The sequence below is a fragment of the Gossypium raimondii genome, chromosome 13 (assembly GCF_025698545.1).
Source record: "Gossypium raimondii isolate GPD5lz chromosome 13, ASM2569854v1, whole genome shotgun sequence".
Lineage (NCBI taxonomy): Eukaryota > Viridiplantae > Streptophyta > Magnoliopsida > Malvales > Malvaceae > Gossypium > Gossypium raimondii.
The window spans coordinates 46,399,120-46,411,226 of record NC_068577.1 but is presented as its reverse complement, the minus strand read 5'-3'; the positions used below and the strand labels follow the sequence as shown (position 1 = coordinate 46,411,226).

Below are 12,107 nucleotides of genomic sequence, written 5' to 3'. Positions count from 1 at the left end.
ATTCGATGGATTTGAATGAGCTGGGTCGATTGGTTAAGCAAAACTTGACGGATATTGATGATAGAGCTCGTGTGCTTACTCAAGCGTCTCGTTATTAAGGATGTTATTGACAGTGCTCTCTGGTTCTACTGCCTATTTTGTCTTGGGATATATAGCTGTATTAGTTTCAATGTTTGCTTGTGTTATGTCGACCAAATATTTACAATCAGTTACCCTTTGAATTCGAATATTTTATGTGGCTATCTTCTTTGTAATAATAGAAATATATCATTTCCCCCATTTCAGATTTCTGTGGAGTGATTGTTGATGCAGACTTATTTGCAGAAAAATAACTTTGTTTTTCTTTTTGAACTAGAAAGAAAAAAACATATTAATGTTTTGTTTTATGAGTTTAGATTAGTACTGAACTATTTGGTTTTCTGATACGAAGAGACTGTTTTACGCATACTTTCTTTCCGCCTGGACTTTAACTTAGTGTGAGATATAATTTAAATAAATATTATAATTAATATGAATTCACTTTATAGTTAGTACATATCATATTAAAAATAATATATACATATTTAATTTCATATAATATATCAATAGTTATATATAAGCAAATTACAAATGTATAATAATTATTACACAATTATGATATTATAATGTAACCTAAATTTTAAACATGTAACCAATTTTATGGTAAATTGTAATATATACAATTAACATTATCTAATTTTACTTGAGTTAAGGCTTAATTAACATAATTGAAGAAATTTAAAAATGATTTTGTTAATATATTGATAAAAAACGAGATAGACGGTTACATAAAAATTCACCCTAATAATTAAAAGATTAGATAAAGATAATATCAATGCATTTAAATGTTTCATTACGGTTTGATTTATGGATCAATTCATTGAACAATTTATTGAAAAATCTATTAAGATTGAGGGTTTTTTTCCTTTTATGATTCTTGTTGCTAAAATAACCTATAATAAATGAGCAAAACTCGTCAAGTGAAATATCTTACCTTAAATTTAATAAGAGTGAGTTTGAAATTAAATTAAATTAAATTATTATTTTATTTTATTATGGCAATCAACCTCTTGATAGATTGAATACAAATCAAATAGGAATTAACAATAACATATCTTCTTATGCATCTTGTAGTTTTGGAGGTAATCTACTTGAGTGGATTGACCATGTTGTTAGAGAATGCATGGTTGCAAAGGAGATTTGGCTTTCTTCTCGTCAAACTTCTATGATTGGCTTCAAAATAATCGTACGTCTAACAGCATGTTGAACTCCAGGTTGCCATGAGGGTTCTATTTATTATTATTATTATTATTTTGTAATAAGGTATTCATTGTTGATAATAGTAATTAATCCACTCATTGCATATGCTCTCTCAAAAAGTAAATAATTGATCGTGAAATGTGACTTGTTCTCATAAATGGTTCTATTCTATTTTCTTCTTTATTACGGGGTTTGTGAAAGTATAGAACTAAAAAGATTTTACGTGGCTCCATTATGTCAGCAGCACACGTGCTGTTCATGTTAAAAAAATTGTACTCAATATTTGTAAGGCCTTGTATAGTGCGGTCAACCAAATAGTCAGAGGGCCAAGGTTGGTCAGTTGGTCTAAGTCAAACACTGAAACTTAAGGATGTGAATTTGGATTGTGGGTTGGATATTTGACTTGAATATAGATTTAGATGTTGCAAATTCAAATATTATAAGGTTATTTTGGATGCAAAAATTACTATTCGTTTCAAATTTGGAGCAGATGCATCATCAATCCATTATAGGAATCCACATTCCTATACTTGGAGATTTAGATTCAGATATCCACGAATATTTGATTTGAACCTACTAGTTACAAAATAAATGCTTCCAACAAAGTTTGAACACAAAAGTCATGTTTTAACTATCAATATTTACCTTAAACATTGGTTATACTTTACACAAATTAATAAATATAAATTATATTTTTAAAATTAAATATAAAATATTATAAAAATCTCTTCTTTAACATATTATTCTCTAAAATCAAATTTAGTTTATCTTGCACTATATTCTTTTGCCTCACTAAATCTAACCAAATAATGAGATGGAATCATAAAAATCCCTATATTTTGTTTATCACCCTTTATTTTTGATCAATTCAATTAGTTAAATTACTTTAAACAAAAATAATAATAATTAATATTTATATAATTATACAAATATTATAATTAATATGAATTTACTTTATAGTGTGAGATATAATTATAGTTAATATACATACACACTTAACTTCATATAATATATCAATAGTTATATATAAGTAAATTACGAATAGTGAGTGGTTTTGTTTATTCCTAAACACAACTTTGTTTCATCTTCCCCGATTGAAATCGAACCATCGACCCATTTTTATTTCTTCACATTCGACAAGACAAATTCGCCACAACAGTCTTTTTGGTTCTTGGCTTCTTGAGTGCAACACTTTTCTTTTCCCAACTTATTTGAGATAGCTTGAAAACGGGTTTTGTCTATTTTGAAAAAGTGGAATAAAGAAGTGTATGGGCATATTGCTACAAGGAAGCATTCACTCTCATAACCACCATGTATAAGAGTTGTTTTGAAATATAAAGGTTGATCCCACCTCTAACTAACGAAATACCATTTGTAGACAATACATTGAGATTCAATGGATCAACAAAGCACATAGGTTTGATGGTCTGGAAGCTTGAGGGTAACCCACATGAGTCTTGATGCCCTTGTGGAGGCTACTTTTACCTAATAGCTTGTATCTCTTTTGTAAATATTATTATTATTCTCTAAAATTCATATATAGAATTTGGGTTGTTTTTCAAATCCTCAGTATAAGTTTGGTTTTTGGGTTCAGTATTGGGCTAAGCTTACTGTTTTGGTTGCTCCAAACTTAGCTGTCTTAAATTTTATTTCGACCTTTATGACACAAATGGTATATATCACTGAAATATAAAATATATAACTGAAAACCAGAAATATTAACCCTAAACATACTTATGCATTTAATGTCTACATTAAAATTACACCTATTAAGGTAATGAATTTGGTATCATAACTGGAATTTGAACACCTATCTTCTCCTTTCCTTTTTAGGTCAACATTAATATGTGTCCAGCGAGGACAAGTGGGGCATCCCCTCTTCTCTACAAGCCTGTAATATCCATATATAAGCACACACACTGTGTGGGTAACATGCAATCAAATACATAGAAACTAAGCCTTCAATTCTCTATGTCTAGAAAGAAAATAAAGCTTGCCTACATTACCAATGATTCAGCAAGGAAAACTACCTACAAGAAAAGAACCAAGGGTCTAGTGAAGAAGGTGCATGAACTCACTACCCTTTGTGGCATTGAAGCTTGTGCTATTAACCCTGCTGATTTCGACTCCCAACCGGAGGTATGGCTGTCCCACGCGGGTGCCCGATGCTTGCTGTCCGAGTTCAAGAAGCTGCCCCTATCGAAACAAAACAATAAGATGGTTAACCAAGAGAGCTTCCTTGAGCAAAGCTTAGCCAAAGCTACTCAACATCTTAGGAAACTGCGTAAGGAGAATCGACAGAAGGAGTTGAAAAATGCCATGTTCCAAAGCCTGAATGGAGAAGGGATATTGCAGAGTTTGAATTCGATGGATTTGAATGAGCTGGGTCCGTTGGTTAAGCAAAACTTGAAGGATATTGACGATAGGGTTCGTGTGCTTACTAAAGCGTCTTGTTCCTAAGGATGTTATTGACAGTGCTCTCTGGTTTTAGTGCCGTCTTTGTCTTGGGATATATAGGATTATCAACTTCAATTTTTGCTTGTATTATGTCGACCAAATATTGAACTCGGTTACCCCTTGAATTTAATATGGTTCAATAAATTACATAGAATTCGAATATTTTATGTAGCTATTGTCTTTGTAATAATCGAAATATATCATTTCCCCCATTTCAGATTTCTATGGAGTCATTTTTATGAAGGCTTATTTGCAGAAAAATAACATTTTTTTTGAACTAGAAAGAAAAAACCATATTAATGTTTGTTTTATGAGTTTAGATTAGTACTGAACTATTTGGTTTTCTGATACAAAGAGACCCATACTTCCTTTCCACCCAGAGTTTAAATACGCTTAAATCAACCATCTCTTATTGTTATAATAACAACAATTTCAATTAAGTTAAGGTTTAATTAACAAAATTGAAGAAATTTAAAAAATAGTTTTGTTAATATATTGATAAAAAAACAAGATTTTTTTCTTTCCTTATGACTGAAGATTGTGATGGCTCTCGCTTGTCGAAAGCAGATCGAAATGCCAAAAAAGTACGTTTTAAAGAAACCGAAGGGGAGGAAGGTATCGATATGGTCGTTGACCTATCCCCTGAACCAACACTTTCTTGGAAGGACAGACTTCTACGTAAGGGATCTCTTGAGCGTAACAATGTTTCTACTGATTCATATAGGGTGTTTAAGGAGGATTTTAACCTCTTAGATAGAGATATTACGAGATCCATGGTTAATGGAGTCCTGTCGATTGTGTTCTCTGACTGAGTTCAACAGCTTTTGGTTAAGGAGATGGCTACCAAGGTGGTTGTTAAGCTTTTGGGGAGAAATATTGGCTGCACCACCCTACACAACAAGATTTAAAATTTGTGGTGACCGTCCATGCCATTTAAACTTATGGATGTTGAACATGGTTGCATTTTAGTGAAATTCTAAAGTAACGATGACATTGATAAAGTTCTTACCCAAGGGCCGTGGGTCGTATTCGAACAATATTTAATTGTCCAGCCGTGGACACCGGACTTTAGTCCCTCGCAACCGTTTCCAAATGTTGTCATTACATGGATTAGACTACTTGGTTTATCGGGGTTCCTGTGTAAGAGGAAGATCTTAGAAGAGATTGGTGGTTTAATTGATCAAGTGACAAAGCCAGATTACAACATAGACAGTAGATCGAGGGGGCGATTTTCTCGAATGGCGATTTTCCTGAACCTTGACAAACCTCTGCTTCCGCATATTCTGGTAAATGGAACAATACAACGAGTTGAATATGAGGCCTTATCTTTGATTTGTTTCGGTTTCGACAGGTATGGTCACCTGAAAGCCCTGTGCCCTCACTCGGAGAGTTTGGGGGTTCAACTAATGGAGAAGGAGAAGACACCGGCCGAAAGTGCCAAGGGGAAAGAAGAGGAGATATTCGGGCTATGGATGGTGGTTGACAGAAAATCACGGAGACTTTTCAATGATAAACGGGTTAAGAAAAAAATTTTGATTTTAATAGTAGTGTGGGAAGTGGGTCGGCAAAGAAAGACAAGATTCCGAAACCAACAGCAGGCCCAATTGGTGGAGAACAAAATAAAGAATTGGGTAAAGCTGGAAACGCTAAACAGGGATATGGGCTGAATTGTGTTGCTGCATGCTTGGGCTTGGGCAGCCCTCTTGTGGGAGCGCCGTCTGGATTACATACATGAAATTTTGGGTCGAGTAAGATAGCCCAAGCTGAAGCTAAAAAGGGTCACGATTTGAAGGCTGCTGCAGCCACTCCACGCTTGAGGGGTCCGGTCCATCCATTGGCGTTAGTGTTGGACCTGATTTGAGCAACGTTGTGCCGTATCTAAATAGTCTTCTAGTTAATAATATGGGATCCAAAATTCCCACTGGTTCGAATCAAAATGGGAAAATTCATTTAGTAGCCGAATCAACAGCTGTCAATTTTGATAATTCCAACAATGTTGTTCCATCCATGGAAGTTGGTAAGGTTTCGAATCACCCTTTTAGCAACATGTTAGTCACAACTTCACATATAAATCCGAATTTTGAGGGTTCGGTTAAGCTCGAGGTGCCTATTAATAATGGTTTGTTAGACCCAATTAAACACTCTGCCATCACTTTTAAAGATTATTTGGATCTGAATATTATTAATTGGGAGGGTGGTAGTAGTCTTGGAGAATCGGGAGAAGGAGATACGGGTTTTAAAATACGGGGATTGGGGTCCAAAGGAATGTCTATCAGAAGTGGAAGGAACCTCAACAGAACCATCAAGGGTCATGGTGGTCGTTTCAAAGTTGCTGGTAATTCTCGAGTCCCTCTAGCAAATGCGATGAATTCCATGGTTGAACTGATTAGTGACCAAATTGGGATGGATTGCGATACTGATGCAATGTGTGTTGTTAGGGATATCCAGAAGGAACCAGAAATCCCCAAGTAGTGGAGGTATGGTTTTCTAATCTCTTTTCATATAAATTTATGAATTTAACAGTTTTTTCATGGAGTTGTCAAGGATGTGCGAATAGAAAATTTCCTTGTATTTTCCATGAATACAACCATGAGCACAAACCAGATATTGTGGGGTTATTAGAAACTAGAGTTAGTGGAAGTAAAGAAGACTTGGTCATTGCTAAGATAGGTTTTAAGTTTTCTCATTGTGTGGAAGTTATTGGATTTTTTGGAGGCATTTGTATTGGTTGAAAAGATTCAGTAAAAGTTGAAATTGTTCGAACTTATCCCTAATTTGTCTTGGTTCGAGTCTATACTCTTCAAGTGGCCCACCCTATTTTTATCAACCTTTGTCTATGGGAATCCTGACAGATAAAGGAGAAGAAATTTTTGGGATTATCTAAAGACGATTATTCCTAATATGTCTACCCTTTCAATGGCAATCAGAGACTTTAATGCTATTCTTTTCCCTAGTAAAAAGAAAGGTGGGCGACATACTGGAAAGAAGTGTTCTTTTTTGGGGGGATTTTATGGATTCTAATGATTTGAATGATTTGGGTTTTCGTGGTCCCTATTTCACTTGGCTTAGAGGCAAGATCCATGAATGTCTCGATAGGGCTATTGGTAATAATGTGTGGCTTATTGCATTTCCTCATTGTTTGTTGAGTCATCTCTCGTTAATCAAGTCTAACCATAGGCCTCTACTCCTTATTCTAATACTTGAGGCCAACTTACCCAAAGGTAGATCGTTTAGATTTTTTGCTACACGGGTTGAGAACGATCTATTGCTAGACGGGTTGAACACCCAAATTTTTTAGAGTTCATTAAGGATAAATGGAGCTTTAATGGAAACATGACTACTTCCTTTGATCAATTTACCTCCAATATTAATTATTGGAACAAATTAATATATGGTCATATTGGAAATCGTAAGAGACATCTAGTACAAAAATCATCTTATATTTAGAGGCAAATGGAGAGATCAAATTTTGATTTGTTAAAACAATTAGAAATGGAGGTTCATGAAGATTGGAGAATGTTTTACATCACGAAAAGCTCCTTTAGAGACAGAAAACAAGGTTCGATTGGCTCTTTTTTTGGGGACCAAAATACAAAATTCTTCTACAAGCGTACGCTCTAGAGAAGAAAACATAACAAGATCACTGCTCTAAAAAATGATAATAGATAGTGGAATTTGGATGAAGAGTCCTTTTAATCTAAGGCTACTTCATTTTTTCAAAACTTTATAGTAAGATATCGAGTACTATGGGGAAAATTTCTTCTAGTTCTTTTCCTATTTTGGGGTTTGATGATGCTCAACTTTTGCAAAATTAGGTCACTGATGAGGAGATTAAAAAAAACCCTCTTTGGTATAGCTCATTTAAGGGCACCTGATAGTGATGGGTTTCATGCCTTATTCTTCCAGAATCAATGGGACCAAATTGGTAGTGCGATTTGTAACTGGGTTAGGTTTTTGCTGGGAAAGCTATTGATCCGAATTTGAACGATATTTTAATTGTTCTCATACCAAAGGTTCATAATCCTGAAAAATTTTCCCAGTTCAAGCCCATAAGTTTATGCATTGTTCTTTATAAACTGGTGATGAAAGTTATTGCCAACCGGTTTAAAGTTTTCTTTCCAAGGATAATTTCACAAGAGCAAGCTGGTTTTGTAGCAAGTAGGAATGTCACAAATAATGTTCTTATAGCTCAAGAGGTAATACATTCCATGAAAAGCAAGCAGAAGAACATGAATTAAATGGCCATAAAGAAATATCTCTAGAAGGTATATGATTGATCGCCTCTAGATGTATCAACGTCCAGAGTAAAAATCCTACATAAAAGATATGGGAAAGATCAAAAAGAGAAGAGTTTAATAAACTATCCTAAAAACATAAAACAAAATTAAACAAATGAAAGGTTAGAAATCAAATAAGGAAATATATATATCAAATATGGGCATGGGTGATTAGCTCGCTTTGGTAATTCTAATTATCTGTCGTCTCGAGCTTTTCTTGTTCAATCAACTAGTCAATATCTCAGCAAGATCTTCCGATATGTCCACTGAAATGCTGAGCCAATAGGGACTACTTATCTTCCAGCCTCACAGTCCAAACCGATTCATAGTTAAGGTGTTCACATATAGGTCATACCAATTTTGGATTAATTCCCATCTTGAAGACTTCCTAGGGTTGTCAAGCCTAGGGTTTAGGTTCTTCCTCTCCTGAATAACTAATTCATTACGAAATCCCTACAAAACAGTTAATTATTTATACCTCCACTCACTAATCCCCCACAAGAGGATTAGTTCCTCATGGATCTAATAAACAATATTAACTTGAATAAAAGAATAAACATAAAGAACAATTTCAAGAATAGAGTTTAGAAGAAGCCTGATTGTATTAAATTAAAGTGTAGAATCCTCACAGAGTTTGAGAATAGTTTCAGAATCTGATTTCTTCCTGAAAATAAATAGCAGGAATGGAAATAAAATCTAAACCCTAGATGAAAAGAAAAACTAATATGTAATACTAAAGAGAAAATTATACAAAGGGAAATGTGTCCATAACATGTGTTAGTTGAGCCTATTTATAGACTTAGGATGGTCGTCGTCCTTAACCCTAGGTCAGCTGACCTTCCCGAGCTTAAAGCTTAATTGTGCGGGCTAAAACTCCCCTGGCTCGTATTAATTTCCTGTACAGAGGCGATGTCGCGACACAACAGGTCCTCTGTCGTGACATCGAGGACAGTATGCTCAACTTCAGGGTGTCTTCAGGGGTATGTTGCGACATCCTCAGGCTAGATCTAATAACCTAATTTTACTAACCCAATCTTCGGGATGTGAAAACTCTCCTCCTCTAAAAACAATTTCATTCTCATAAGTTACTTGAACCAAACAGCTAGGGATATTGACGTTTCATCACATCCTCGAATTCCCAAGTAACCTCCTCCGTTTTGTGGTTACGCCACAAAACTTTAACTATAACAGCCCATTTTTTAATAGTACCCGAAACGGTGATTTTGGAATTTTTTATTTCAATGATTGAGTCAGTAAATATTATTTAATAATTTTAAATAATATTTACTAGTTATTATAGTGTTTTATTGAATTTTGATTAGATAATTTTTGTTAATTGGTCCATTAGTCAAGGTACAAGTGGTGCGTATCAAAAATCAGTTGTTTTGGAAAATGAGGTATTGGGACATCGTTTTCATAAACCGGGCTCAAAAATATTTGTGTTGAATGTCTACAAAGCTATTATATAAGTGGATTAAAATTTGGTTTAGTACCTTTAACGTTTGGATGGTTAATTAAGGAAAAATAACTAAATTGTAAAAGATGTAAAACTTGATCACTATTGAATTTTATTAATTAAATGGCTTATTTAGTACATATGAGAGGACTTATATAGTAATTAGACCATAAAGGACTGACATGGACTGTTAATGCTTTATTTTTACTTTAATTATATGATAATATTATAATAAATTAAAATTAAAAGTTAATAAAACATGAAAATAAGGAAAAGCCCACCATCATCTTTATTCTCTTTCACTTTCAAACCGAAAACTCCATAGACGAAAGCTTGTTGCATACGGTTAATTTGGATGCTTGCATGTAAGTCCTCAGGCTATCTATTTTTCGTAAATTTTATGTTTTTGAAATCGTTGCAACTAGGTCCAACTAACATGTATCTTTGTTTTCAACACTGTTAAAAATTTTTAAATTTACCATTGATGATTTTTGCATGTTCTTTGTAACGACATGTTTTTAGTTATGTCGGGAGTAAATATTCTGAGACCATAATTCCAGGTAATGAGTCAATATTTATTAATTAATTAGTATTTATATAGTATTATATATGTCGATAAAAGTTTGGTGGTAAAATTTTAAGGTTTAAGTAGCTAATTAAGTAAAAAGGGCTAAAGTGTAAAAGATACAAAAGTTGAGGTTTATTAGTAAATGAATTAATAATTATAAAAAGAAAGTTCAATGGACTTGGGGGATAATAAAACCAATTTCCAAGATAGTGGAGGTCTATGAGTGGTTTTGTTGTAAATTTAGTAATTTTAAATTGGTAAAATAGTAATTAAGTTAAACTAAAAGAAAGAAAATAAAAATAAAATAAAGGATTATCATTCTTTTCTTTTGTTCCTTCACCGTGAGAAAGAAGAGAGACACTATTGTAGAAGGATTAAAGCTTTGGGGTTGGTATTTGTGCATGCATGTAAGTGAATTAGGCCCTGTTGTTTATAAATTTGGCATTTTTGTAATTATTGAAGCCTAACCGACTTAATCTAGAGATTTATTTGTTAAATCAGGGAAGGTTAGGGACTATTTTTTTTAATGTAATAGCCTTTGAACTGGAGGGGGATGAGTTTACAAGTTTTATGGTTTAAATTAGTTATTTTGTATGAGAATTCTTACTAGTTCTAAATTTTAGGATTTGAATGTATAAAGTGGAAATATGTAAGGGTTAAATTGCAAATTTCAGTTGTTTTGGAATTATATAAAGGTCCTGAAGTGTTTGGTGGTAGAATTAAAAATTATAGTATATAATTTGATAGTTTTGATAATGAAGATTAAATTGTACTCAAGATAAAAGTTTTGGTAATTATGTAATTATTGTTGAAGAGATGATTATATGATTTTAGAGGTTAAAATATTTAAATGGGAATGATTGAATTAAATTGTTGAATTCAGATCAAGAAAAGAACCAATCGAACTAACCGAGGAAAACCAAAGTAATGGAGTAATCATTGGTCTCGTGTTATTTTATTTAGTCTAACTAATTTAATTGTTACAAAGTGTTATTTAATTATAATCTTATATGTAATTTGATTATTCCAATTGAATTGGGAATTATGGAATTGTACATGTATGATCATGGAATACAATCAAATATTTATTTTTAGTTATTTGTTGCAAATGATTGAATTATGAAACAAGGAATTGTGCATTTTGTAATTATGTATGTGACTGTCAGTTTATCCGACTAACGCTGGGCTCAAATCTTTGTCAATTTTTTCGATTACTGTAGGGCACATCTGCTATCGATTTATCCGACTAGCGCTAGGTGCAAATCTTTGTCGGTTTATCCGACTAGTGTTGGGCACACATTTAACATTGTTGGCTTATTCGACTAGCGCTGGGCACAAAACATTTTTGGTTTATCCGGCTAGTGCAGGGCACACCTATCGTCGGTTTATCCAACTAGCGTTGGGCGCAAAACTTGATTACGGTTTATCCCTCAAGCACCAGGTGCCAATAACAAGTTGGTCGATATTGATGATATTAAACAGGTCCCTTGAAGATGGTTGGTAAATGAGAGATAGCTTGAATTGTATATGAAATGTTCATGATGAACTTATGGTACACTATGTGGTATAACTATTACATGTTAGATATTTTGAATTGATGGATTATTAAACACATATGTAGTTCTTTGAATTAATGAAATTATTCATTATTTGATTATCCTTTTGTGTGCAGGTTAGATATCTATATTTTTTACTGTCGACTCAACATCCAATGACAATTATATTTCTTTTTGTTTCTTGGCATGTACCTAGGATGATAATGTTTTGAGTTATATTTTTTGGTTTATAGATTAATCTAGTGAAGGTTACATATATGGAAAGTGTCATGTAAACTTTAAATGATGTTTATTTTAAGGTAAATTCTTGTATATAAGTGCTTTGCAGTGCATATGTAATTATTATCTATAATAGTGATCCTAATGAAATGGTTGACTTTGTATGCATGTTTTTGAAGTGTTTGAGTTGAAATCTTAATGCTAGGTTTAGATTATGATGTGTGTAGTGGTAACTTGATATGATTCAATATGAGTTTCTTGAGCTTAAATAAAAAAACATTTGGTATATGCTTGTG

At 33.2% G+C, this 12,107-nt stretch overlaps 2 protein-coding genes across 2 annotated transcripts; both read left to right on the top strand.

Annotated features, from left to right (window-relative positions):
* The first annotated feature begins 3,211 nt into the window (after positions 1-3,211).
* On the top strand, positions 3,212-4,107 carry LOC105783151 (agamous-like MADS-box protein AGL80). Its single transcript, XM_012608421.2, has one exon. It carries the CDS (start codon positions 3,250-3,252, stop codon positions 3,736-3,738), a length of 489 nt encoding a protein of 162 aa, XP_012463875.2. The 5' UTR covers positions 3,212-3,249; the 3' UTR covers positions 3,739-4,107.
* A 1,670-nt stretch (positions 4,108-5,777) lies between these two features.
* Positions 5,778-11,631, top strand: LOC105781212 (uncharacterized). The gene is made up of 3 exons (XM_052625938.1): positions 5,778-6,070; positions 6,174-6,212; positions 11,257-11,631. The coding sequence occupies exons 1-3, from the start codon at positions 5,782-5,784 to the stop codon at positions 11,538-11,540; spliced, it is 612 nt and encodes a 203-aa protein (XP_052481898.1). The 5' UTR covers positions 5,778-5,781; the 3' UTR covers positions 11,541-11,631.
* Positions 11,632-12,107: the final 476 nt, after the last annotated feature.

Excerpts from the sequence above, each read along its gene's own strand:
- LOC105783151 (XM_012608421.2), top strand. The coding sequence starts at position 3,250 with ATGTCTAGAAAGAAAATAAAGCTTGCCTACATTACCAATGATTCAGCA.
- LOC105781212 (XM_052625938.1), top strand. The coding sequence starts at position 5,782 with ATGTTAGTCACAACTTCACATATAAATCCGAATTTTGAGGGTTCGGTT. Across the intron at positions 6,071-6,173 it reads TGGTCGTTTCAAAGTTGCTG|GGATATCCAGAAGGAACCAG; the intron begins GTAATTCTCGAG and ends GTGTGTTGTTAG. Across the intron at positions 6,213-11,256 it reads GAAATCCCCAAGTAGTGGAG|GGCACATCTGCTATCGATTT; the intron begins GTATGGTTTTCT and ends CGATTACTGTAG.